The sequence below is a fragment of the Branchiostoma belcheri genome, unplaced genomic scaffold (genome assembly GCF_001625305.1).
Source record: "Branchiostoma belcheri isolate BF01 breed outbred unplaced genomic scaffold, Haploidv18h27 scaffold20, whole genome shotgun sequence".
Lineage (NCBI taxonomy): Eukaryota > Metazoa > Chordata > Leptocardii > Amphioxiformes > Branchiostomatidae > Branchiostoma > Branchiostoma belcheri.
This window is the reverse complement of record NW_017803491.1, coordinates 1917549-1944191: the sequence shown is the minus strand read 5'-3', so window position 1 is coordinate 1944191 and position 26643 is coordinate 1917549. Positions and strand designations below refer to the sequence as shown.

At 42.2% G+C, this 26643-nt stretch overlaps 4 protein-coding genes across 6 annotated transcripts; 1 reads left to right on the top strand and 3 right to left on the bottom strand.

The window, feature by feature from the left end:
* Positions 1-1935: 1935 nt before the first annotated feature.
* LOC109469297 (oligodendrocyte transcription factor 2-like) lies at positions 1936-3172 on the bottom strand. Its single transcript, XM_019767804.1, has one exon. The coding sequence runs from the start codon at positions 3146-3148 to the stop codon at positions 2414-2416; it is 735 nt and encodes a 244-aa protein (XP_019623363.1). The 5' UTR covers positions 3149-3172; the 3' UTR covers positions 1936-2413.
* A 9672-nt stretch (positions 3173-12844) lies between these two features.
* On the bottom strand, positions 12845-18970 carry LOC109469248 (ATP-dependent RNA helicase DDX18-like). The gene is made up of 15 exons (XM_019767725.1): positions 18863-18970; positions 18124-18228; positions 17741-17869; positions 17489-17596; positions 17118-17262; positions 16530-16630; positions 15978-16177; positions 15525-15639; positions 15262-15401; positions 14813-14974; positions 14324-14476; positions 13899-14009; positions 13616-13672; positions 13323-13500; positions 12845-13054 (listed from the first exon to the last, which is right to left on the bottom strand). Exons 1-15 carry the CDS (start codon positions 18948-18950, stop codon positions 12918-12920), a joined length of 1929 nt encoding a protein of 642 aa, XP_019623284.1. The 5' UTR covers positions 18951-18970; the 3' UTR covers positions 12845-12917.
* Positions 18971-19106: 136 nt separating this feature from the next.
* Positions 19107-21482, top strand: LOC109469293 (28S ribosomal protein S15, mitochondrial-like). The gene is given in 8 exon segments (XM_019767798.1): positions 19107-19382; positions 19756-19833; positions 20022-20109; positions 20221-20269; positions 20439-20523; positions 20679-20737; positions 20992-21036; positions 21038-21482. Coding segments are annotated over 8 exon segments (813 nt in total). The 5' UTR covers positions 19107-19243; the 3' UTR covers positions 21308-21482.
* A 106-nt stretch (positions 21483-21588) lies between these two features.
* LOC109469279 (transmembrane protein 26-like) lies at positions 21589-26580 on the bottom strand. 3 transcript variants are annotated; one of them, XM_019767781.1, is made up of 4 exons: positions 26317-26580; positions 24136-24254; positions 23557-23695; positions 21589-23114 (listed from the first exon to the last, which is right to left on the bottom strand). In XM_019767781.1, the coding sequence occupies exons 1-4, from the start codon at positions 26389-26391 to the stop codon at positions 22461-22463; spliced, it is 987 nt and encodes a 328-aa protein (XP_019623340.1). In that variant the 5' UTR covers positions 26392-26580; the 3' UTR covers positions 21589-22460. The 3 variants fall into 3 exon arrangements, with proteins under 3 accessions (XP_019623340.1, XP_019623339.1, XP_019623341.1); XM_019767780.1 differs by lacking the exon at positions 26317-26580 and adding an exon at positions 24639-24927; XM_019767782.1 differs by lacking the exon at positions 26317-26580 and adding an exon at positions 24781-24839.
* Between the last annotated feature and the right edge of the window lie 63 nt (positions 26581-26643).

The window sequence follows — 26643 nt, the reverse complement described above, 5'->3', positions numbered from 1 at the left end:
AGACAAAAACGAAAGAAAAGAAGACAAGAGGAAAACGGATACAATCAATGCAAAAATTGATTTTTCCTCGCCCCCTCCTTGTGTGACCAATTATCGCACAAAAACTGTCCTTTGACGTAGTGATTATGGGACATCTTTGGCGCCTGGATGTCACACACAGGGACACCGTGGGAGGGGGGAGACACTCGGTGCCATCCGATGACACGGTGTCTGGGCGACACGACTGTCCAGGGGACATGTACTGTTCAACATTATTCTAGTATCTTCCCAAAATATGTACTGCATATTGACATGTACTGTTCAATCTTCCCAACTGTCATGATAAGGTCCTGGTCACATTCGTTGCAAGACCATCGTACGATCACAACATAAGGACAAGGACATTCTTGGGATAGTCGTGCATGTGTCCTCCTTTTTATATCTTACTCCGGGATGGTTCTGTCACAGCCTGCCTAACAATTATATGACATCAAAATCGTTCGACGCCATGCGACGAATTGTGACCGCTCAGTCATCTCGGTATAAAAATGCGTCATCATAGAGTTTTTATATAGTTTGACTTGCAAAAGGCTAAACTGTCCACTATCATTAGCGGATTTATCTAAGAACGCAAGACTCGTAATATGCAAGATATAGCCTTAGATCTGCCGATTTAAAGAATAATCTTTGTAATGATGTGATGGTCCGCTTTGAGGGCAAATGAACTTTACTTCCATCTATGATTACATGTATATCTGTATTGATATCATGGATAAGGAGGGCACTGGCGACAGTAAAATGAACTTTAAGTACAAACTATCAGACACTCTATGGTCTCAGGAATTGGGTACAGCTACATACGGGCATACACGCACGAGAACACTATGGTTATGGCCAGAATTTTAACAACAATCTACCCTAATCTCCGTATCGGTGTTGTCAATGCTAACGACTACCTTAAATCCTTGCTAATCCCAGACAAATGTCAATGGCGACGTTTGCCATGCATCACGGTGGATCGTTAGTCTGTTCAGACCCAGCTGTACGTCTGTTGGTTCATCACTAATGAAGTCCTGTGTTGTATCAATGTCTCTTCAATGGACGGCAGCAGACCGTAGAGACATCACACTTTTTAACGGTTTCTAGGCATACAGTGGTGAAACACTCCCATAAAAACAATTCCGTAAAGACGAAACATGTGTTCTTGTGTTCTGATCGTTCAAACCGTGTTTTGCTGATGGATGTTTTATTAGGGTGCATTTTTATGAGATTCGTATTGGCGATATTGTCGGTAAGATCTCTTAGCGGCCACTCGGGGTCCAGAAGAACAATGAGAGAACAAAAACTCCAGAGGAGCCTGGGCTCGGCCCGGAGGGGGACCTGCCCGTCCAACCTGTCATTATCCGCGGGTGCGATATGTAACCCTCGTTAGCGCTCTAATGCACATCTGCTTCCCTTAAACAGCCGCACTTGTCCATTGTGGGGAAGACGGCGGGAGTTTCGTGGCATTCGAGCTTGTTAACAAGGGATATGACAGCGTGCAAGACCAAGAGAAGGCGGCTGAAATGTATTGTTATCCGGCACTGCGTGTGTACAAACAAACGTATCAGTTTCGTTGTTCTTGTCATCTTTGCCACACATGTCACACTCTGATTTAACTTAACGTCGTTTGCAGATTTAAACGCCGGCATCGATGCACCCACAGCCTAGTACTATTCTCTTGCCAAATTCCAGAGAAAGGGGCATTCTCATTATATCAGATTGTTACTTGGGTTGGTACCGGTCCTCCCAAAATTTGGCCAAATTGCCACACAAAATGCATAACCAATAGCTAGCCGCAGGTGTAATCAATTGAATCAGACAACATTATTTCGTATATAAGTAAATTTATTATCACTCTGTACAACACAAACTCCGTATATTTACATACACATGTGTTCGTCTTCCAACGACCTGAGTGTTCATTTATATGTCATCACGGCACATGGGATCAATAGTCATTACATATCTGTCAAATGTATGGAAAAGAATAAACTGAATATCATTCATATCAACAAAATCATTGTATCACATAGAACCTTTGCTGTTCATGCATATGGAACTTTTAAATATAGAGTATTTGGCAGAATTAGTGCCTCGCGGTATTTCCGTGAATACACCGCAAACATTTCAAACGATATGCAACTGTATTAAGTCCTGTACGTTGTGATGTTGCTTTTGCACGTTGCTTCACATTGAATGACTAGAAATGCAGGACTTCGTGTCGAATGTGGATTCACATTGAACCACGACTTAGGTTTTACACAAAATTCTGTTTCTGTACATTGTATTTAAAAATCGGAAATCGGATGCCTTTACAAATGTTCACTGGACTGGATTCAAATCTGTTGGTACTAGTATTTTATAGAGTTCAATAGTCTGAAATGTCCCGTTGTCACCTGGTAAAGGTTGGGAGTTTTCCAAGCTGCAGGCGGTTGCTGGCGTCGGTCGGGCACTGCGGACATGCACAGGGCAGCGGCCACGGGCTGAAGGGGCTTCGGACGTGGTGAGGACTGGCGCCGAGGACGCTGCTGGTCGGTACGGTACCGCTGCTCACCGGCGGGTGTGGAGGAATGATCGAGGTCGGAGGCATGGTTAGTCTGTGGAAAGATGGTACAGCGGGCGCTGACGGTGCGGGGTGAGCAGTGGAGGGCAGGCCGGCGCGCCGCGTGTGCTGTATGTCACTCACGAGCCGCTTCATCTCCTCCAAGGAACTGTTGAGCATGAGGATGTAGTTCTTGGCCAGCAGCAGCGTGGCGATTTTGGAGAGTTTCCTGACGGACGGACCGTGAGCGTACGGCATGACTTCCCGCAGCCCGTCTAGTGCCGAGTTCAGGTCGTGCATCCTCTTCCTCTCCCGATGGTTGACTTTCAGACGGAGCTCCTGAAGTTCCTCCTCAGACAGCTGCTTCTCGGTCTTCTTCAGACTCTTGCTGGTCCTTCTGATCTTCCCCGGGCGGGACCGGGAGGAGGGTGAGGAGGGGGCGGGCGAGCCGCCGCTGGACCAGGACGATGTCGGGGAGGACGGGCGGGGAGACACAGACGGGGAGGTTCTGTTGAACATCGCGGCGTCCGGAGTCTGCTCCATCTTCAGAACCCACTTGGCCGTCTCGATGTCGCTGTTGCTCATATCGTAGCTTCGGTACACACGGCGCTTCCTTGTTGGAGTGGTTATTAGGAACACATCCCAGACTTTTTAACAGAACAGGACAAAGGGTCTGTCTGTGGAATCCCAGTGGACGGAGAGCCAATCAGGACGCTTCGTGTCCATGGATGGGCGTGTTCACGGTAGAGATTGTCCTGTAAATGAGCTCTCCATCGGCTTAGGAAAGGTAAAACCACATGGTAAAACCAAGAGGATAAAACCATCGGTGTAATCAAGGAATCTATATCATCTTCAGTATATCCAAGACGGTTCTATTCCAGATACTGGGAGATAGGAAAAAGTCACGACTTTGTCTTCCAACATCTACTTGGAGATTACGTTGTCGCGCGCGCGTTCATTGCATACAACAATCCTTATATCTCTCTCCATCTATATATAAGATAAATATTATATTGTTGGCAATTTAAATAAATAAAATATAAGATAAATATTATAACGTCAGGTGTTTGTGCAAAATGTGCGGTTCATTTTCGGGACTGTAATATAGAAAAGATCGCCATATAGTCCTCAAAAACGCGCTCAAGATGTCACGCATTCGCTTGCACACATATCATTTCAAGCACTGAACAAACTACGGCCTTTCGTCGCATGTTTGCGTTTCATCTCATAGAAAGTGTGCTGACAATCCTTGTCTAGTTTTTAGAGACTGACATGCTAAACAATACCGACTTGACAAATGTTACACACAGTCGTAGTCTCAACCACGCATACTTTGCCCCACGCAGTGCCCTCCAGCGGAGTTTGTATAGAGTGCAGTGTGGGGTCTCTCGCTTGTCCAGTTACATCATGGCCCCACCATGGTCGGAGACCTTAATGACTAGTTTCGGATGTCCCCACCACAAGTTCGCGCTTTGATTCCTGAGATAATGACGGGTTAGACCGTCTGCACCAGAAGCTCGGGCCTGGGACGTGTCCCGTCCAGTTTCACGGCGCGGACAGAACTGATGGAGGCGGACAATAGAGAACTCCTCCCCGGTACAAATCAGCAGACATTCCCCACTGAACTCATTCACCTTCGCGGTGGACGATACCCACAGAACCGTCACAAGACGTTAACTTTGAAACTCTGTTATTGTTGGTTAGCTTATGCAAGTTTGCAAATATCTGTTGGCTTAGCTCGAGTTCTCAATAGGCTAAGGGTCAAAAAGGAGTTTGTACCCTTGCCCATTGCATTATTGTTCGTTCGACCAAAGTCAAAGAATATTGCACAACATTAATTAATTAATGATAACGGAACAATACTTGTACGGTCATCGAGCAAAGATCCATTGGGAACCTTTTTTCTTAAGCTCTAGAGCTCATCATTGTTTTGTATTGTTTGGCGGAAAGATTAAATACACCAATTATTTATGTCTATCATTGCAATCAGGTGAAACATTTGGGAACTGTGGCCAAAATCTTCCCAACAGAAAGTAATCTCAAACAATCCTGGGAAAATGCAAAAACTTGACCTACAGAGGAAATCTTCCTGGGAAAAACAACCTGCCCTGACAACCCTGGGAATGAGTCTGTTCTCAAGTCCAGGGTTACTCACCTGGGGATTTCTGATTGGCTGCCATAGCAACCAATCAATAATGACCTTATCAACCATCTTCACTACTGAGCAGTTCCAACATTTAATTTCATTTCTGTGGGGTATAAGTATTTATTTTATTAAAAGGTGGTAACTTTATGTCATATCAATGATAATACTCCATGTAATGTCAGTAGATGTAGAAAAGAGATACCCCAGGCTCAGACCATGAGACCACACACTGTGAGATAGTTGGTGGGAGTGTGTCAGAAGATGAGCCCCACCCTCTCCTGAGGATATATTGTCATGACTGTTGTGTGTCCAGAGGCTGTATTGTTGTGTGTGCTGACCAGGTATTGTCCTGTGTGCCCTCCGACAGGACAAGTCAAGATGTCTGCTGCCAACTGGACACAATGAGGTGTCGGTTAGTCCTGCCGAAGGGCTTTGAAGGTCTGTGAACTTTAGACCACTGACCCTTTTTCTGGGATAAAAAGGACCTTCTTTTCTGTCTCCTTCACTTTGAACTTCCGTCTTCTCATGACCAGCTCAGTGCTGACTGGGCAAGTTTGGCAGTCTTGGGGAAATTCTGCTGCCAAACTTGTAGGCTAGAGATTTGCGGAACTTCTCTCACCAATCTTTTGAGTGTAGACATGGTTTAGAAACTGTCAGTTCTAAATCTTGTTGTGAAAGTGTCTCAATTGCTAGTGGAAGATTTTAAGATGTGGAATAAATAGTAGAGCTACAACTAGGAAAGACGGTAATCCTTTTTGTTACTTCTTTCCTAGATCATACATCATTAGAAGATTTCTCTCACACTGGACATGTGCCCCACCCTACAGTCTTGAGTTTGTTTGCCCAACTCTTGCTCTTCCTCCCCACAGAAGGCACCAAACCTTGTCATCATCTGGTCACAAATGTTCCTGTCCAAAAACCACAACATTTGGTCAATTCTAATCCTCTAAGTGGATTTAATTCCCTCCCAGTAATGAAGAAGAAGTGCCCAAATCCTTTCTGTGACAGACTTGAATGGACCCATCAACTCCTTTATGTCCCTCTTGTCCAGCTTTTCACAGCTTTTTGTGTCCTCAGAAAACACAATCAGAAACTCTGTCAGTCTGGTAAATATTCAATCAGTCCTGAATGGGTTGATGGGTAATCTGGATGGGTTCATTAAAAAGTCAAATAGATCCTTAGTTCTCCCTTTGACTCATCTGTAAAAACCACCAACAACTGGTGAAGTCCTGTAGACTGTGTATTGTCTGTATGAGTGGTGGGTGTTTGAATCAATTAGAGATATACAGGGTTTAGGGTTGGAGGAAAACTTCAAACTGAGAAAAGTACTGGATTTGAAAGTGCCACATTTGTATAAGAAGCTTCCAACAGACTGGCTTCTCAAAACTGAAATATGTATCCCAAAATGTATCTTCTTCTGCTCCTAGCCTTCTCTGTTATCTTTGCAGTTTCCTGAGCACTATAAACTGAAGTACCCCCAATGCCAGCCAACCTTCAAGTACTAGTCTACAATATTTCTTCTTCCTGTCCTTTTTCATCTCAGATCAAGGACACAAACCTCAGGACCTTTGGGAGGTGAAGAAGTCAGAGTCATGTCTAAGGTCTTTCAGACATGTCTAAGACACTTCCTGCGTCCTTTCTCCTGTAATCTCAGACCAAAGGAACATCTAAGAGGTGAAGAAGTCAGACTCAGGGAATGAGTTCATTCAGGCGTGTAATTTGTCCCAATCAGGAAAGAAAAACTCAATTTCAAGCCTTGTTGCGGAGGCGACAAAACCCTTTGTTCTAGTGCTCCTGGCCTGTATTGTGTGGTGGTGACCTCACCAGGGGAGGGGCCGGCCAACATCAGGAATTCTCCTCCAGGTTTTACATCTGAAAACCTCCGACAGAAGCCTTCAGGGTGGCGAGTGGACAGAACAACAATCCCGTCAAAGGACCATCCTTTCTGCTGGGGGCAGACCTGAACTTTGATGTCCTCTTGTGGCCAGACTGTCTTCATCTGTCATGGATATAAAGTCTTCATTAATCCTATACATGGCTTAGTGGGGCAGCAGCAAGGCAGACCACCTAGATGGATTGTAGGTTAATACCATTCCTGCTTTAGCCAAAACTATAGCACATTGTTGAAATCTAAGGTGTTTTACTGGTAGCCAACACCACACTTCTTTGATTTCTGTTGATAATGGAGGTGAGTTTAACTGCATCAAAGTAGAAATGCACCTTGCCCTTTTTTCGTTTACTTCATACTGACATTCATTGCAGGCCATTATATGATTTTGTTTCATAGGCTGTGACAGAACCATACCAAAGTAGCCATTTGGCTACAAATCCAATATCTGCCTACTGGGTAAGGCAGCTGGGAGAAGGTTAATATATGCCCATATAGGCAGCCTTCTCTGACTGCAACAGCAACAGCTTATTTGGGTCAGTACATTTAACTATCTCCTATATCTCCAAGTACATCTTTTGGTGGCTGTAGCCAACTGGCAAGACGGCATCCCATAGGTAAGACACTATCGATTGGCCATCGAAGGTACCACCAAAGTGTCTTGTCTAGGTCTTGTACATGATACTGTCTTCTTAGTTAGTTATGACTTTGCCACCAAAATATCTGTTTGGCCACCAAAATATCTCATCTAACATCTCTACTTGATAATGCTCCATGGATGGGCTGCTCCTCTCAAGCTGGGCAGTTAGCAATACAGTCTTTTGTACCTGTCACAATTGAATTGTGTGTCTATAGAGGACGGCCCCCAACATCTGTGACACTATCTATACAAACTTTCCTGCATGGGTGATGAAGAAAAATGCAGGCTTTTCCACAGAAACAGATGATTCACTGCAACCACCTGTTCATTTTAACAGAGAATTTGAACAAGAGCAGACATGATTTTCTGGAAGTCTTTAAGAGTTTAATTCTTTCAAAGGACTTGTCTTCTTTTGAACTGTTTTCCTTCTTCTTGGTAGATAGCATGGTTAATGAGCTGTGATACATTAATGAGTGTAGCCTGCTGGGATGTCGGATGGAGACATTGTCGCGTGCCTGTTCGCGTGTACAGCGTAGGGGCGGAAACATTGTCGAAGTCTTCTCTATTGTCATGTTTTCGTGTTGCGTAGAAGCAAGGACCTCCTAGGCAGGCTTCCGGTTAGTTGCAGTATCATCATTTCTTTCATATCTATATAAATCATGTTTTTCTAAGGCAGAAATGTTCTACTAGCCACTATCAATGGCCAACTGATACAACTGTTATAAAGGTAAACCTCACATAACCTGGGTGAAATGATGCCATCCTAGTTAGATTACCTGGACTTCTACAACTCCTCCATCTGAACTATATGTATACTATAGGAGCACTGGTAAATGCTTTGATTTGACAGATGATCTAAAAACTATGTAACTCTCATGACACCTACACCAAACCACACCTATATATTTGTGCCTTCACATTTTTACAGTATCAAAAATGGTCAATGTAATAGCACATCTCTGTTAGCCTAAACCAGGCCTACCCAAGGAGTCCCCAAGCCAATTCTACTATGCATAGTCCCCTATGAGAAGACCTGGTGGAGGCTACCAGTTGAGGCACATGCAAGGGTTGGGGACAGATGTCAATTGTCATAATTCACACAACAGACAGAAAGTAGCTTTGTGATGAGCAGAAGCTTGTTAATTTGGCCAGACAAGCCTTTGTGGTGAGGACCACTGCAGTGGCACAAGTGTGAAGACTGCAGAGGGTGGGCACTTGACTGGGAGTGATACAGAAATGGTTGTCATCTTCTTCCTCAATAATGCTGACAATAGACAGATGGCTGTCACAATGTTTTTACGGCCGAGCAAAACCTTTTCAAGCAGATGCCAAGGCAGAGAAGCAAGGCGTCGTCTCCTGATGGATAGTTTAGCAGGCAGGCGCCAAACTTGTACACCAACAATGGTCCAGGATTGACTGTAATACTTTTACGACCATACCTAATGTAGAGGGTGTCGGGTGGTGAATGATGGGTCTAAATGGGGGATTGGGGAGACATTGGCGTGCAGGCGCCAACCGCCCTGTGGGGTGGGGCTCTGCATAGGGGGTAGGGGGTGTGATGGGGGTCATCCACACCTACATGTTAACAACACAGAACCCTGCTGGTTAATGGAGTCAGCACAATTAATGAACTCACGTGGACAAACATCTGTCAGTCTAACCCTCCTCTACTGTTTGTGCTAAGGTTATATCCTTGTTCCAAGTTTGTACTTGTTTAACAGCAAGAAAAATGTTAACCGAAGATACACTATTTTCTATGTAATGGTGAGACAAGGGCTACCTGGAAAATAAATTGTAAAAGCAAACCTTCAACTGTCCAAGCAGATGTATGGTTTGGGTTAGTGTTTTACACGTTTTGATGCTTTTTACACCTCTTTATTGTAGAACTGGGGGGAGAGAAAGAAATGCAGATCAGGTAAGAGGTACAAATAAAACAAACATGTCTAAACATTCTCAAGAATATGTATGTGGAAAACATTGACCTAGACCCTTGCGCTTCAGCTAATTTTGACACGTTTTTATTGGGCTCCACTGGTATCTTTTTTTGGGTGTCAAATAGATACTGCCTTGCCTTGCCAATCCGCTTGGAGATTGTCAGATATCAGTGATCCAACAAAAGGCTCCTGGCACCTCACTGTTTATGACCCCTAACAGCGTTATCACCAGGGTGTGAATAGACCAGAATGAACTCACCTCAAAGCCTGGACATCTGTCCGGACTTCCAGAGGTGTGATCTACACATGGGGACCAGAGTACAGCAGTGGGGGTCCTATGGACTGATCAAGTCATATACAGTATATACATGACATAACATATATTAGAGGTAAAGCAGTTATCCACAAATTTAGGTGAAGCGTAAGAATGGGTAGTGCCTTGGATGAGGCTTGTGTTTTCTCAATGAGTTTATGTGCAGAGCTTTGATGCCTGAAGCTTATACCTGAAACTCTTCATAATGGTGCCACTGGCTTCAAAGGCTGACAATCCTAACTTAGTAACTACAAGTATGTCACTTTGTCAGAGTATATGCATGTCAGGACACAGGGCTGTTTACTGGGGTGAAGAAAAGTTGATCTCAAAGATGACCTGTTTGAAACTGGGTAGTATTGGCGACTCTACTGGTAGAGATTGTGATCGGAGTCTTTATTGACAGGATTTCTGACAGTACAGCCGGTGATTCTATGGGTAGATCTGGAGAATCTCTTGTCTACAGCAGAATCTTTTGTCTACAGCAAATTCAAGCCAAAAGTGATCTCTACTGGTACAGTTGTAGAATTGCTGATTCTGCTACATTGCAATCACTACCCTGACATATGTCTATCAACACGTGTGCACGCTCCGTTCCCAGTCTATACAAAACTTGGCACCGTTTCTGAAAGCCTGTCGTCACCCCCTGCCGGCGCCACTGACAACCCCCCCCCAGCAGGACCCCCCTGTAGCCAGGACATCACGCCAAGTGTAGCCGAGATGTTCTCTAATAGACCCATCACCAACACCTTCTCCTGAAATGACAGTTATGTTCTCAACAGGTTTCCGCTTCCTTTTTACAGTCGTTCTTCAATACACAAGGCATATATCACTCCGGCCACAAGCAAGGATTAGCATGACAATTCACTACAGAGTTGGAAAGATTCTATTTGTGGTGTGTAACAAATTTGTGACAATCTATTTCCAGCTCATTAGCTTTAGATGTTGTATATCATCAAGGAGTCTTATAGGGATGTTTCTTGAAATCCAAGAAAGGAATACTGTAACAGTGGCTTTATGCATGGTGATGTAAATCCATTTTTATGGATGACAGTGGCATGTTTTGTGTAAAAAGTTGTCAATTGTTAGTAGTTATTAAGCTGAAAAAAAGAGATACTAGTATATGTATTTCTCACATACAGCATGAGAGGGCATCAGGCAAAGTAAGAGCCCCAAAACTGTAATTTTGGACTACTACTGGTAACTTATCTACACATAACATTGAAACACTCATAGGTTCCTGAATTTTTTTTGAACTTACAAAAATGGAGCAAGGAACTCCAAGAAGCATGGAATGAGATTTTTGTGACCCTTTCTTCCAAATTTATAAACTGCAGACCTAATCCAACAACCAAGAGGGTTATAGGGAGACAACGGTGTCTATTTAGCAGCTGTTTGGTGTGTGTTAATTTTTTATTGACTTTTCATCAAACAAAGGGACTGGTGTCGTTTATTACCACAAGAACTAGAACAGACACAAAGGTCATTATCTGTCAATTAAACCTGCCTCCTGAAACCAGCAGTGAAAGAGAAAGACATATGGGAAACAATAGGAAACCACCCCATGCAAGGTGGTAATAAAAATATATGATTGGCAAAAATTTGCATGGAAATAGGTGCAGCAGTGGCTGGCAATTTGTGTGCCATGTGCCAGAAATCTCAAAGGACTAAAGAGTTGTACTTCTTTCTGTGCATGCTGTTTTTCTGAGCCTTGTTATCACATAATATGGTTACTCTGCAAAATGTATCAGTATGTAAAATTTGTTAAATTGTATGTAATTGTACATACTTCTATGATACTTTTTGTGTGTGGAGTACTTGTTTTACACACAATTACAGGTATACCTTCAGTGTACTTGTTACCCTGGGCCCCACTGTAATCATTTAGCAGTGGCCGCACCACTGAATTGAGCTACTCTGATAGACATGACAGAAATTAACTAACAAGTAGGAAATTTGAATTCCGTACTAAGAGTATAGAACCTAAGAGACAGTCTTTACAAAAACTCAGGACAGTCATTTAGGGCAGTCGCCTTTCAAAGAAAATTTAATGGTTCAATTTTTTTACTTTATTTCTTTAATTTGTAGAAGGAAGTGTTGGTTTCAGCCTTTCTCTAGGGGGTAGACATTATTGAAATAGATAGGATCTCTATGGGGTATTCCCTGCCAGTCATGCTGTAATTAACGGCACATTTTCAGACACATGTCTGCCATAAACAGCTGGGGTTCAAGGTGTTTCCATATGAAGGTATAAAGCCCCCCTGGGGGCCCCGGGGGGTAAGGGTTAAATCAGGGGCCATAAAACTTCTGAGCACTGCAGAGACCTTTTGAAATGACTGCATCTGCTTACTTCTGTATATCAGATCTTACACTTTTAGTCAATAGTTCTTTAGTTCTTGGTTACTGTATTTGCTTTTCATGTCAATTGTTTGCAATTACCATTGAATGACATTAAACATGAAACAAGTTTTGATTTGAGGCTATCCTGGACTCAAAAACCTGAAGACGGCAAAAAATCAAACCTATATCTCTTGTCGTATGTGTGGGGATTTCTGTTCAAGCCAAAAATTGGTACTTCAATGTATTGGCTGTCAGAAGGCACTATACAGTACTAAAGTGCCCCCTTGCACTTCAAACTGGAGTTGCAGGTTGATTGCCACCTACATTTGCATTACAATCTAGAAGACTTCTGAAGACCATATGAAGTGTGACAAATTTGGAAACAGGCTTTAATCTGTGTGCTCCTTTAGAGAAACCATACAGAAGATCTAACCATACGGCTGAAAGAAAAATATTTGCCATAATTCTTCTCAATATGTTTATATATTTTAGGCTGTATGATCTGAGAAACTTTATCATTTTGTTGAGACAATGATCAATAAATGAAAGAGGTTACATCCCTATCTAAAAATACTATACATAAACATTGGTTACATTAGGGTTTTCCTAACTTTAGTACAATCTTTTTTTTTTATTTGTGTAATAAGGGATGAATACTAGTAAGGATGAGAGCTAAATGCAGTTGTTTCTCTCACATACATGTACATTGTTTGCAGTAAGATAAATAAAATAGCTCATAATTTACCACTAAAAGGTAAGCAAATTTTTGTTTTGTCTGCTGGAAAGAGCATATTTGCTTTGTCTACTTAAATGAACATGAACAGAACAAACATTAACAAAACAGAACCAAGGTTTAAACGCGAATCATGATGTACAGTTAAAAATATGTGTAATGTAAATTCATTTACTTTGGTGAGGCTCTAACTTTGCTGCAGGACTGTGGAATGGAGGTTTGCTGTGTTTCATAGTTGAAACTATGCTAAATTCATAGTTGAAACAAAAACACATCGCAGGGATATGTATCCGTGGTGGAGAGGCATTGTAAAAATAAAACCATTGCAAATATGACAAAATTTACAGCAACTACTATTGAGTTTTATCTGACAAACTGACGTTTGTCTTTCTTGCCGACCTGCTTGAAGATGCGAGCTTTCTTCTGACCCTTCTCAACTTTGTAGCCAAAACTTCCCTCCCTCTTCTTCTGCTTCAGGGCTTTCTTACTGCTGGCTACATCTGAGGTCAGGAATTAAGGATCAACTATAAACAAAATAAGTACATAACAGCCTTCCCTTCTAACAAAAAAAATGACGGCAACAACAGAATTTGACATAACTAGACAAAAGGTACTAAAAAGTCGTTGACTATTGCCATGTGCTGTCATCCTACTCTGTCTGGACAAACAGATACATGTACACAAGCCCATGGCTCAGCCACCCAAAACAATACTTCCGTACCCAGAAATAATAATTCCCCAAAACATGACAGATCTTGGAAAGGATACTGAGGTCCACACTGGGTGGCACTTGGAAGCCGAATGACAGCGCCACTTTGGTCAGGTCCAGCGTATTGACATCGAAGATCTGCTTCAGGTGATGGGCGTCGTAAGCACGCACATAGGACTTGTATCCTTCCATGGCTGACTTGTGCAGGAAGTAGTTCTTGTCAATCAGCTTTTCAAGCTACAGAGAGAATGGTATCAGTCAGTATGTCCATGCTACTTTTGGAACTTTGGTTATGAAGAAAAGATCACTGATTTAACTACATAGCACAATATAATTACACTAAATTTCATACCTGTGGTTGGATGTCTGCTATCTTACTCCACGAGAATTCAAACTCATTCAAAGGGACCTGCATGGATGATAAAAATGACAAAGTCAGCTAGGTTTGCTACTGGCAAAAATCGTACATTCTCAAAGCATCTTATTGCTAAATGTTCTTGATTTTGCTAAGAAACAGGTATTGCAAAGAGGAAAACATGCTGAATTTTTTTCAGAAGAAATGGTACCTTGCAAGCTTGCTTTCACTATGAACAGGTAAACAGGAAACTATGCTAAGTTTTAGAGGACAATGTTACCTTGGCAGCCTTGAGGTACCTGAGGAAACCCAGCTCCTCTGGGCGCAGGATGAGTAGAGCATGACCTCTCCCCCCTGCCCTGGCTGTACGGCCTACTCTGTGGATGTACTCCTGAGGCAAGAGAAAACAAGAAATTGGAGATTTCAGACTTCCAAGTCAACCATGACTGTCCTATAAATCAACTGTCAAAACCACCTCTCACTCTCCAGCAACTGTTGCCACTCTAGAACACAAACATACAACCTCCCCTAAACCAGTGTCACCCAAAACAATACTTCCACCTGCCAGCAAGTGATGGATTAGTAAACCCATATGGAGAGGGGTTGTATCATAATGAAGAGAAAATGTACAGAAACCTTTTAGGAAAGGTTTCAGAAAATAATCTGACAGAAAAAGAAGAACGTCAGCCAAACCATGGATCTTACCTTGGGGTCATCTGGAGGGTCAAACTGTACGATCCAGTCCACCGCGGGGATGTCCAGACCTCGTGCGGCCACGTCAGTACACAGCAGCGTCCCCGTGTCAGAGTTACAGAACTGGAAGAACGTCGTGGTTCTCTTGGTCTGCTTCTGACGACCCTGTAGAATGTTATGTCTAGCTTAAATAACAAGATTGGACCACAAAACGCTGAACTACAAGTAGTTCTTCTGAAAAAAAAAATCCCACTAGGTTATCACATTTCCTGTCTTCCCTTACTTCCATCCTACATGTATTTGCATGTCAGTTGCCTTATGGGAGCCAGAGGGAAGTGCATAGATAGAATCAGTGAGAAATTCACAATAAGGATAAAGCAAGAAATTAGTAAGAATTCATAAGGTATGTGATCTTCCACATCTTGTTTAACTTGGTACCGTTTAGGTGTAAATAACAGTAGTGGAACTAAAACAAACGTGCAAAAACCCCATCCTACTCACATGTATGGCCATGACAGGCAGGTCGATGTAGTTGAGAAGTTCGTAGTGGTACTTGACAGACATGCAGGAGGAGAAGAACACCATGATCTTCTTCTTCCTATTCTTCTTAAGGAACGTGAAGAGGAGGAGGAACCTCTTCTCTGATGGGCACACAACGTAACCCTGAAAACAGATAACCAATGACAATGGTCAGAGAATTAGCCTGAAGACTGAGGTCTGGTATCCATTTTACACCTGGGTGGACAGATAAAGTTGTGTAGAGTACCTTTCTCAAGGACACAGCATCAAGCCAGGATGTAAGGGATCAAACCCGTGAGCTCTTTGTCTCATGTCCACTAGCCTAAACCACTTGACCATTCAACGCCATAAGCAACAGTAACTTTGTACAAATTTCTATCAACAAAATCAGGAAGTTCGCTGTAGAATTTAGAAAAAAAAAGAAACATTACCTGTTCAAGTCCTTCCACTGTAGCCTGGTCCTTATTGTCGTCCACTCCCACATACATGGGTTCCTTCTTCAGGGACACTCGGGCCAGATCCTCAATCTTCCTGGTCTGTGTGGCTGAGAACAGCATGGTCTGTCTACGCTCTGGGTGGGGAGGGGGGCAGCAGGTTAGATACATGTAGTGTGTCTGTGCAAAACTAGGATTTTTTCCTTGGATGTTTTCTTGAAACATTTCACAATACTGAAAAAATCATGTTCAACACTTACTTGGAAGTAGCCTGACGATCTGTTTGAGTTCCTCTTCAAATCCAACTTCCAGAATCCTGTCGGCCTCGTCTATGACCAGACACTGCAGGTTCTTGTACATGAACTGGGGAGTGTTCTGTTACAAAAAAAAAAAGAAATCAGAGAGTTCACATCCCAAGAATTGCTGTGAATGTCTTCTTTTGATTACAGTGGATTTCTCGTTGATTCTGTGCATATTTCACTGTCACACTGTCCCCCTCAGTTCCTGTGTCTTTACTGTCTTAAAATGACTATGGACAGACAAGCAAACATTACAGATACAAGTACATGTACAAAAAAAAAAGGTGTTTTGTTCAAATCGTGCTCTGCCAACTTTGCAAACTATCAATCTATATCTGAAACGAAGATAATAATGTCTATAACATCTATTTCTAAAATGTGGCTTAACTATTGAGAACATAGCCTGTGTCCTACCTGCATGTGGTCCAACAGTCTCCCAGGTGTGGCCACCACGATGTTGATTCCCTTGGCCAGTTTGTCTGCCTCGGATGACCTGCTGGTTCCCCCCATGATGAGCCCATATGTGTGGCAGTGGTGCTTCAGTAACTCCTTCAGTACCCCATACGTCTGCATGGCCAGTTCACGTGTGGGGGACAACACAATCACACCAGTACCTGGGGATTGAAACAAACATTGCTTCACATATCAAGTTGTTTTTGCTGGGAATTTATTTCACAGTTGAGTACAATGGGAAAGGAGGTTTTCACAGTGTTTTAAGTTTGTAGTTGAAACAATTCTGTAGTATTCTGGTGTAAAGTAGTAATTCATTGGAAATAAACATTTGCAGTGTCATAATTTGACATAAATTTAAGATAATAGGTGAAACAAAATGTGACCACAGTGAACATTTCAAGCCAGCATCACAGACCTCCAATTACTGTGCATGCATGCCCCCATCAGGGCACCACTGCATGTTATGGGAATAAAACCCACACAGTAATGATTATGAATGAACAAAAGGCTCACCATTCCTGGGCATGAACTTGAGTTTGTACATGAGTTCCACAGCTGGGATGAGGAAGGCCAGAGTCTTCCCGCTTCCTGTCTTAGCTGCAGCCAGGATGTCTCTAAAGGTGGACAGAGGGAGGAGGATCGGTTACTTCAGTGTTGAAACTTTGAGACTATTTGGAAAATCCATTGAGGGCACGCCACTTGACTGCCTGGGCTTCTCTACAGACAATTCTTACAATTGTTACTTATATTACTGAATACAGATACATATTGATATTACTGAATTTGACCACATTGACCTCCAAGTCCAATTCCTTCTGATCTCTGGCCAGCTTCTGATAACTTAAACTTTGACCTCCTATCATTTTGCCTGTCAATCTCCCACCACCCAACACACCTTCTGTCAACCAACTCTGTCAACCAACAGCTGGTGTGTTACGCCGAAGGGCGGTTATACCGGCTATACCGATACAGAACTCTGTCTGAACAAACAGATACACAAACTCGCAGCTCTGCCACTTAAAACAGTACATCGTACTTCTCTACGAAGAAGCAACTGATTTAACTGTCTGGTTTAAAACCAGTAACAACAGAATGTCTCACCTTCCCTCTAAGAGTGGAGGGATGCTCTTCGCCTGGATCTCAGTCATACAGGTGAAGCTCATGTCTGTCACGCCCTTCAGGGTCGGTTCACACACAGTCTCCTCCAGGGACGAGAACGGCACATCTGTCACTGGGCCTCGGATGGCTGGGGTACAAAGGTATGGTAAATAAAGCAGTTGACTTCAAATGATGAGCTAAGGAATAATTTTCAAGTAACTTGTTCTAGTGTATTCCAAGCTGTGTAGTTCAGCAAATTTTTCTTTTTTAGGTACAGGTACAGGTGTAGGCAAATGGGCCTAAACCTGTACCTAAACAAGAGCTGTACAATTACATGATACATGTAGTTAGATTTTCTATGGACTTCATCTTACCAGTGGGCTTCTTGACCTCTGCTTGTTTTTCCTCTGGTAGTTCTTTCTTCTCCTCATTACTCTCTGTGTGTGGAGAGGTCTGCTCTTCAGAGTTCCTGGGAACTTTTGCTGTAAAAAATGAGGACAGAAAACTTGGGTTAACCAGTTTTTTTTAAAAGTATCTTCTATAAAAAAAAACTGGCTGATACATGTATAACAATGTTCCCTTTCGGGAAACATTGATAATCAGAAAGGAATTCATCTCTTCCTTACCATAAGGAGTTTCTGGTGTGGTCGACTCATCCAGTTTCTCTACTTTTCTCTTCTTCTTTTTCTTCTTCTTCTCAGACAGAGGTGTGTCAGACTTCCTGTCCTCTGAGCTCCCCTCTGTACCTGATGTACCTACGAAAAAAACCAGAATTGTTATCATTGATGTTGGTTAGTATATAGTGTGTACTCTTCACACAGGAACTGGTAAGGGTGTCACAAACAACTACTGATACTCTGCTGCTTCAGTGGATCAAATTCTGTGGATCATGAGGGCAGGGGTTTGAACCCCATTCAGGCTTGGAGTTGCGCCACTAATCAATTAACAAATACATTTGTCGTTCAGAGGGGGTCTTCAGGCCGATGTACATGTACACTCATAGATTTACCATTTTGAACAGAGGTTTCTGGAACTCCGTCTTCTCCAACTTCACCTACTGCTTGTGTGATCTCGTTATTACTTTCCTCCTTCTCCATTGCTGTAGTAGAAGTTACTGAAACAAAAAAAAAAGCATTGAAGTGTAAAAATTATTCTACATATCTTTATGCTTTAACCATTCATGTAACATTAACATCCATGTCCATAATATCACCAGGGTCCATAATATCGCCACCTTGAGAAAAAGTGTGCTTAAAGATATTTTTACTGCAACATACCCTACGTATGTACATTTGAGGTGTGCAGGAGTGCATACCAAAAGTATGTGGCAGTAAAAATATCTTAAAGCACACTATTTCTCAATAGGTGGCAATATTATGGACCCTGGTGATATTATGGACACGGAGGTTACATACATCCAACTTTATCGTTTATGAATGCTTACAGTTAAGTTACACAGTAACACGTTATATTTTTAAATTCTGCTTGGTCACTGCTTCAGTTTTAAGCATACATATCAACCTGTTGTTGTTTTCACTTAATCTGAACGACGGCCATAAACAACAGATGCGTCCGTAGGCTACTAGCATCATGCTTGCACGTGTTCCGGAATTTTCGCCCCCCTCCCACATCCCCGAAATCACACAATTAATTTCCTTCCAAAGGTCCGTGGGTATAGAAATTGTGATGTCTGGTAGACGAAGATTTTCCCTCTTAGATATCATCGAAAATCTGGGGTTTATACTCACGCTTTTTCTTCTTTTCTCTCTGTTGCAATTTTCTCCGAATTTTCTTCATGTGGTCCGCCATCTTGCACAACTCTCCTTTACACCGCATCAAAACGACAAAGGATTAGTTTATCAAACGCAAAACTTATCGCAATAAATAAAAGATTTCATTCATAAAAATATTTGGAAATGTGCTACAAACATTTTCATTTGTACATAGTTAGTTTGCATAAATCATATAATGGTGAATGTTGATAAGATGTATATCGATACTCTTAGGTGCGGTGTGTCATGACCTTCTTGAAAAATCATGGCGGCCAAGTGAGAGAAAGTCGATTTTCCCCCCAAAACTCATCATCTTCTCCAATATACTAAATAGCTAGACGTATATTTTGAGTCACAATGTTGACTCAAAGACTCATGCACCTCACCATTTCCTCAAAGTCGAGTTTTATTCCTGCAGTTTGTTGTAATTCGGCTCGAGTTGTAGGAAATTCACAGGCAGTCTGGGATAGACCATGTGTTACAAGGGCACAGCCAAGTGAGTAAATGGTTTTGAAAATTCTGACTGTCGAGGAAGAAGTAAGAACGATAGATCGTAGATTAGCCCATTCCCTTTCGTCGCCTAGAACTTTGTATTTTCTCTGCAAATTACATGTAACGTTGCATGTCGTGTCAATCTTTAGTGCTTGTTCATGTGGGGAGGGGGGATTGACTTCAAGCTTCACTCAAGCACAAGGCACCAAGAGTTAAATACCTAGAGAGACTTTTTGACTCTGAACTGAACCACGCGACAACGAGCACCAAGTGACCACGTCTAGCGATATATTAGACGTTAAACAAGGACAACAACAACAACAACGAAATTTATATGATCAGAACATGATATTGATTGCCATTCATGTATCACGCAGTTCACACATCTAGCCAAGTCCATGTTCAGCAGAGGTTTGTGGTGAAACGAAAACAGAGGGAAAAGAAGCTACGAGAAGGTAAGGATGTCAAGACTGACAGATGTGTTCAGTGCAATTTTGTTTTTCCTCTTAAACCTATTCTTCTTATTGTCTAACAATCTACTAGTAATCCTTCTGTTTTTGTTGTATGTAATAGCTCCAACAAACCTACCAACCAATTGACTGCTACAAAAGTACATGCTTGTTTTTTTTTTCATGTCCAATAGCCCAGAAAGTGAAAATCATCAGCCAATTGGAGGGACTGGACCTGACTCAGTTTAAACCAGGTTGGGAGAAGAGCAAAGAGTTGCAGACGTAAGTATTAAAAGTCGCATGATGTAAAAAACAGCCATTCTCTCTCTTTTGTTTGCACTTGTTTGCACCATGTTGCAACCAGAGTTTACATATAGTTTACTGTTGTTTCAGAGCTGATGACACCATCAAACGAATCTTCAGTCTTGAGTTTGCCAGTAGTGTAAGTACATGTACATGTATTTTTCCTTACTTGTTACAACTGTTAGAAAACATCTTGTTCTGCTGTTCATTACTTACTTACTGATTTCCTGATACAAAACGATTATATCTATCAAGTAGGCTTGGCTCTACATTGTGAGTTTGTCAAATGTTTAACTTCATGTATTTAGGGTGAAAAGGTGAACTTCCTGAAACAAGACATGATCAGACGAGTTCAGAAGCATCCAAACGACTACAGATCTCTTGAAGTCCGAAGTAAGTCTTGTAGACTTTGCACTTACCACTATTATGTTGAAACTAAGAGCATCATTCAACTTCTTTGTACTGTTACCCATTCTCCTAACAATTTTCTTTCATCTCATGCTGATGTTTAACGTTGAAGTCTTTACAAATTATGCCATTGTTTACAGTTGCACACATGACAATACATCTGCGAGCTCTTCAGGAAGCCCAAGAAAGAGACAAGAAGGTAGGATGACCAGGGACATACCGGTAATACTACACGTACATGTATAATGTCCTTGAGTTGACAGTGTAGCATCGAGATACACTGTATACGGTGCAGTCTGCAGAAATGGGGTGAACTTTAGGGTAGATTGAAAGCACATGGGCAAGGGAAGATTGACAGGCAGGTTGTCAGGAAGTGGAAAGGTTCAGACACAGGAACTGGGGGTGAATTACTTCCTGGAAGTCTAATCTTCCCAATTTCTTGTTCCTTTACAGAACACCCTGCAGAAACAGCTGATGCTCATCAAGCAGCAGAAACGGGGACAAACTTCTCCGCCAGCTGCGGAAAACAAACTACGAGAGCTTCGAGCTGGTCTGCCGCGAGCTGGGCATCACCCTGGACCTCATGGACTCAGAAAGGATTCTCAGGAAGCTGAGCAAGAAGGGACAGCTTCTCCAGGACCACCGACAGAAGATCTTTGAAGAAATTCGCAGGAGGAAGAAGGAGGAGGAAGAGGCAGCAGCTATTGCTAACACTGAACAGGGGGAGGGGAACACAGCTATGACATCTTCAGCAGAAAAAATACAGTAGTGACCATTTTCTTGTCTATAAGGCAAGCAGTCATAAAATATATTCAGCGCAGCTGTGTTTTTTTCAGTTGTTACAAAGGTGAGCCAGAAAAATATCTGTCAAGAAAATTCAAGAAATGTATCTTGATAGTTAAAAGACTGATTGAAATGAAGTAAATAAAGTAGTGTACACATTTCCCCTTTGTTTCTTCATTGTTTATTAAGCAGTATCCACATCAATGTACAGGTTTGACAGAAAAAAAAATCCCATACAAAAGGAAAATATTTGTAAGTAACCATGGAAACTCTTGTTTGACCCAGTCAACTGTCAAAGGTAGTCAGTATATCACATTGCATGCCATTTAGACAGCTACTTTTAAGGCCCCATTGACATGTGTTGTAAGGTCTAGGTAGGTATAAAAAGGCCCTTTTCTGAAGATAATGTTACCGGTTTGTATTACACATGTGCTTGTGTTTGAACCTGTTTATTACACAGATATGTCACGCCTGACTGTTTATGTTGTAACTTGAGAAGTGACTGCACCCCCAGGTTTTCCTTTCTTGTTAGGATTTCCTTATGCATTCAGAAGAAATGATCCGGATATATTGTAAACGTCTTAAGTGTAAGGAAATACGTGCCTTTTAAAATCATGAGTGGTGCTCTGTTGTCTTGTTTAAAAGACTGGCGCACTTTCTCAAATTCAGGCAAGAGAGAAGAAACAAACCAAGTAGAAACACCACAGTAGTGATTTTCTCGGAGTGTGCGATTCTGTCATTGTCTAGTAGGTGTCTTCATTGCATCTGTTCTTCACTTTAAATGCCTCTTACACGAAAAGAAAAAAAAACAAACACGTAATTTCTTTATTAGTGTACATGCTCACTCAAACCCCAACACAACCAAAATTTATGCTGACTTCTAATTATATAGACACTGCAAATTTTACAATCAAGTACAGACTTTATATTACAGTATATCAAATTCATTGTACATAAATAATACTACTGGAAATTCCATGTAACATATGTATAATAACTTAATTGTCCCGCTATTGTAGGAAATACAGTGTCAAGCATACAATACAGCACTTATTATATATGGCAAGTAAAATTTTTATAGTGAAAAGAAATCGTAGGTGATTTCTTTTTTCTTAACGTAGCTATTGGTTAGCTACTTTTCATGCTTGCAGAACTGTCACATCCGCGTCACTGTCATTGTCTTTCACAGTGTTTTTTTGGTCATCCTCATTGTCATCATCATCATCGTAGCACGCGATCGAAACAAGCCTGTAAATCTGGAGCACGATCACAACGAAATTCTTCCCTACGAAAAACACCATCAGGTTGTGGAAGATTCTCTCTTGGATCATGAAATACAATCGAAGCGCGAGGAATGGTCCATCCTGCATCAGCAGAGTCATGAAAATACCGATGACTTCTTTAGTGCAGCAGCCGCAACAGTTGTTGTTTAAACGGTTGGTGCTCTTCGCATTGGGGTCTTCCACTGGTGATACTGAGTTGTTTTTGATCAACTTTGGTAGTGGTTTGTCATGAAACGAGGTGAACATGATCGGGAACTGGACCATACCAAGTGTGAACAAACCCAAGATTGGATAGATGTATATTTCCTTGTACTTGATGTTATCTTCATCCAGGAGGCTGAACAATTCCAAGATGTCCGCCCCAGCTGTGACGTAGACCAATAGGAGCTCGGAGAGCTGGTCACGTGACAGGGCGCTCCGAGGCATCACCCACCTGCCAAGGATGAGAGTGAGGAAGATGACTTGCTCCAGAGCTCTTACCCAGTCTTCCCCATTCACTTCAAGCGAGAGCTGTAGAGAACAAAAAATCAGAGACTCAGACTTCCAGATAGTATTTTTGGTTTTCGTGATCTTCAAGGTTGTTTTTGATTTTCATTAATGTATTGAAAATGTTGAAGGGATTGTATGATGTAATTTAATCGAGTATTACACCACTTCCTGAATTCTGCCACATACCACCCATTTACTCCCACCCGTGCTGGTTCATCTTCAGGTGTGACCTGTCTGTCAATCAACAGTCAAAATCACCTCCCAATCACTAAGTTGTTAGGACAAACTGAGACACAAACCCACAACCTGGCCACCCAACACAATACTTCCATACCCAGAAGTAACATAGTCTTGTGGCGTTCCTCTACTAGTAGATATCATGTCTGGTTTAGCACGTGTGGTAATAGGGAAAAGTGACGCACAAGCTATGGGTATATTCATAGAATTATCATTGTTTCCTTACCTCTCCGACCCTTATGGTCTCCTGGTGTTGGGACGTGGCGTTTTCCCTCAGCTGGACTCGTTCCCGGTGCAGTGTCATCTCCAGGAGCCAGACGGAGGGGATGGTGGAGGCCAGGTACAGGAACACAGCAGGGCTGAACCTACCAGGGTGGTCCGTTAACTTATTAATCACCCAGGTCAATTAGCCTCTTCATCTGGCATAAGTGTTCAAGACCGTTTTCATATCTACATGCAGGTTTTAAACATGTCGATTTTTTTAAATTTTCTTAATGTTCACCACAAAACAAGCCTCATGGGAGCCACTCAAATGTTTTGGGTTACTGAACAGACAGGACAGATGTTTGTTGACTTTAGGCTTGAAAAGATTGATTGTACATTGGTCTCTAATCCAGTTATTAACCGCAAGACTATGCAAAAGTCATCTTTAATCTTGCTCCTTTCCACACCATTCGATGTATAGGGCCGTTTTTCACCATAGAAACAATCTTCGTATATGTCAAAGGTGAAGATAAATATGGAGTTTTGGTACCCCCCAAATCTTCAATTTGCATGTCCCTAGAGTTCTAATTTATTAACGCACCATTTCCAGTCTTCTTTCCCTCTGTACAAGGCGACACACATCTCCACCAATATCAGAGCTGCTCCCAACACTATCGGCCAGCTGAGGTGCAGTGGGGGGTCGGTCACCATCACAAAAACCTGCAGAGATACACATGTGAGCAACGAAGACTTCTGCAGTAGTTCCATATCGTAAATACATAGCAAGCATCAATGTAAATGTCTGTTCTAAAGTCACAGAGAAGTGTACAAGAGAGTTAGTCACAACATAAGCCATCATATGCTTCAGCTTTGCGGTAAAACTATTGCATACATGTATTTTCCATTTTATATACAGTGACTGAGTGAGATGTTAACCTCCCTGCGGCCAGAACCAACAGAGAACAGCTACTTCGGTGCATTGTAGGTTAAACATTTCAAAACCCACCTCTCTGTAAGTCTTGTTAGGGAACATGAACAACAAATGTCATTACTTCTACCACGGATATAATGTCCTTGGTTCGACATGGTTGAAATGCGACATACCCTCCAGTAGCACAGTGCCACAGCCGAGCCGAACAACAAGCGGGCAAGGATCGTCCTTAGTGCCAAGGAACAGGACATGGTCACTCCGGTTATGAGGTTTGACAAACACGGTAGGTCAGTTCTAGACGTTGGCGCAACTTACTCAGACAAACTCAGACGGCCACACGCAAGGTTGGAGCTAGCAGTGTTTTCTCAACTGGCACTTTACCAAGTGGCCCACACACCTCTTTTATGTAGCATAGGTAAGCATAAAACAATGGGTTGGTTAACTTGGCTACTATATATATCACTTCCACATAGCTGCGATGTTTTCTCGGAAGGTTTTTGAGGGACTGATGATCTTTTGTATACTATTGTAGTACGTCATCTTTTGTATACAGATGGTGTAACATAAGTACAGTTTTGTTGTGAATGGGCAACAAACTTTAGCCTGGGTTCCATCCTCCGTAGTTTCCGCCCGCTCCCCAATGTCATGGTGCCCAGCGACATTAGGAATTGGGCGGAAACTACGGAAGGATGGGACCCAGGCTAAACAAACTTAAAACATCCGCTGCGATGTAGGTGGGATTTTATACCATGCAGCAGTGACATGTGTCAGGGAAGTCTGAAATCGGTTGCCTAAAGACCAACCAATTCAGTTTACGCCTTGTTAGTCTGGTGTTAGTTTTCTAAAGCCTAAGTTTTGGCATCAATTGCCTAAAGCAACTGAGACTTACATTCATCACTTTTCGTGCAGTGCCAGCTTTAGAATAACGAAATATATACAACCAGGAAGTAAGAACTTTAAAGCCATCCAATGATTCCCCAAGTAATGGCCAGTCCCTCCAGCCAAAGCTGTTTTGTTAGATTTTTTCTTTTCACAAAATAAATGGGGAAAAAGACCCATTCACTGATCCCCGGAATTGTGTCATACTGTCAACATTGACCATGGAGTGAAGTGAGCTACATGATACCCTCTTTGGTAACTGAGCTGCGGCCTTCATTGTAACCAGTGTGTCGGGATACAGGTTTTCTTTATATTTAGTCTGACAACATCACGCTTCTACATCACAATTCCCTACAACTGGTCAGGCCCCTAGAAGCTTGATGGCCAACACCTCTAACAAGTCCAAGTCAGATCAGAATCTTGTTGATATAAACATACATGTAGACCAATCATTGTAAGACTGACAACTGGTACTAGTGTTACTGAGCATTGGGGACTGTGATGACTGGTTTCCATAGAGAATCCTGAGTTCCTACTGGGCTGATTTTCATAGTGATATTATCCCTGAGCTCCTATCAGTTCAATGGTAGTTCCGGGAATGATTGTGTCGAGTTGGTTAGAGGGAAGATGTTTGGGTGATGCAGCAGTTCGCCCCTGTGCACAAGACTAACAACAAAACCGTCAATGGGACACCAAAGCCTTGCTAGTGAGAGGGGCGACTTGCAGATGGCGCAAAGGCTCTTAAAGTTTGATCAATGACTTAAAACAATACATTGACTGGATTCAGAATACCATCCAGTAAAACCGGTAAGCAATCCGTCTTCCATGACCCGAAGTATACTCAATCGTGACTGATTGCTTTTTTTCGTTAACATTTAAGATAATGCTAATCTCCAAGCTGATTTTACGGTGGTAAGACAATATCCATTGACCATAGACGTGTCCCTTTGCGATTAAGAACGTGTCACATACTTGCATGTAGCAAATCCCCACGGTACAGCTGAAGAGTAGGCGGGCGAGTATGGTCCTCTGCGCCGAGAAACACATGCTGGTCGCTCCGGTAGAACCCTTAACAGATGAGCTTGTAAGTCTGACACTATCACCCAGCCCAGACTTTGTCTTCCCCCTTGCGTAGATCGGATACCAAAACTGTTTTTTTTTTTAAGTTCAACATTTCCTTGTGGCATACCTTACATTGTATTGGTAATTATGAGTAATTGTGATCCTTTTCTTTGGATCCTTTGCAAGATGGATCACACTTAGTAGGCATGCACTGATGTGATACTAGAAGTTGTTTGC

Bases quoted from the DNA above. Each gene is read 5' to 3' on its own strand.
- LOC109469248 (XM_019767725.1), bottom strand. From the start codon at position 18,950: ATGCGGTGTAAAGGAGAGTTGTGCAAGATGGCGGACCACATGAAGAAA. The intron at 17,263-17,488 runs GTAAGATGAAGT...TTTGTACCCCAG, and splicing joins AGAGGTCAAGAAGCCCACTG to CCATCCGAGGCCCAGTGACA. The intron at 13,673-13,898 runs GTAACATTGTCC...TCATCCATGCAG, and splicing joins GGTACCTCAAGGCTGCCAAG to GTCCCTTTGAATGAGTTTGA.
- LOC109469279 (XM_019767780.1), bottom strand. From the start codon at position 24,716: ATGTCCTGTTCCTTGGCACTAAGGACGATCCTTGCCCGCTTGTTGTTC. The intron at 24,255-24,638 runs GTATGTCGCATT...GTATCTCTGCAG, and splicing joins TGGCACTGTGCTACTGGAGG to GTTTTTGTGATGGTGACCGA. The intron at 23,115-23,556 runs GTAAGGAAACAA...TGTTCTCTACAG, and splicing joins AGACCATAAGGGTCGGAGAG to CTCTCGCTTGAAGTGAATGG.
- LOC109469297 (XM_019767804.1), bottom strand. From the start codon at position 3,148: ATGAGCAACAGCGACATCGAGACGGCCAAGTGGGTTCTGAAGATGGAG.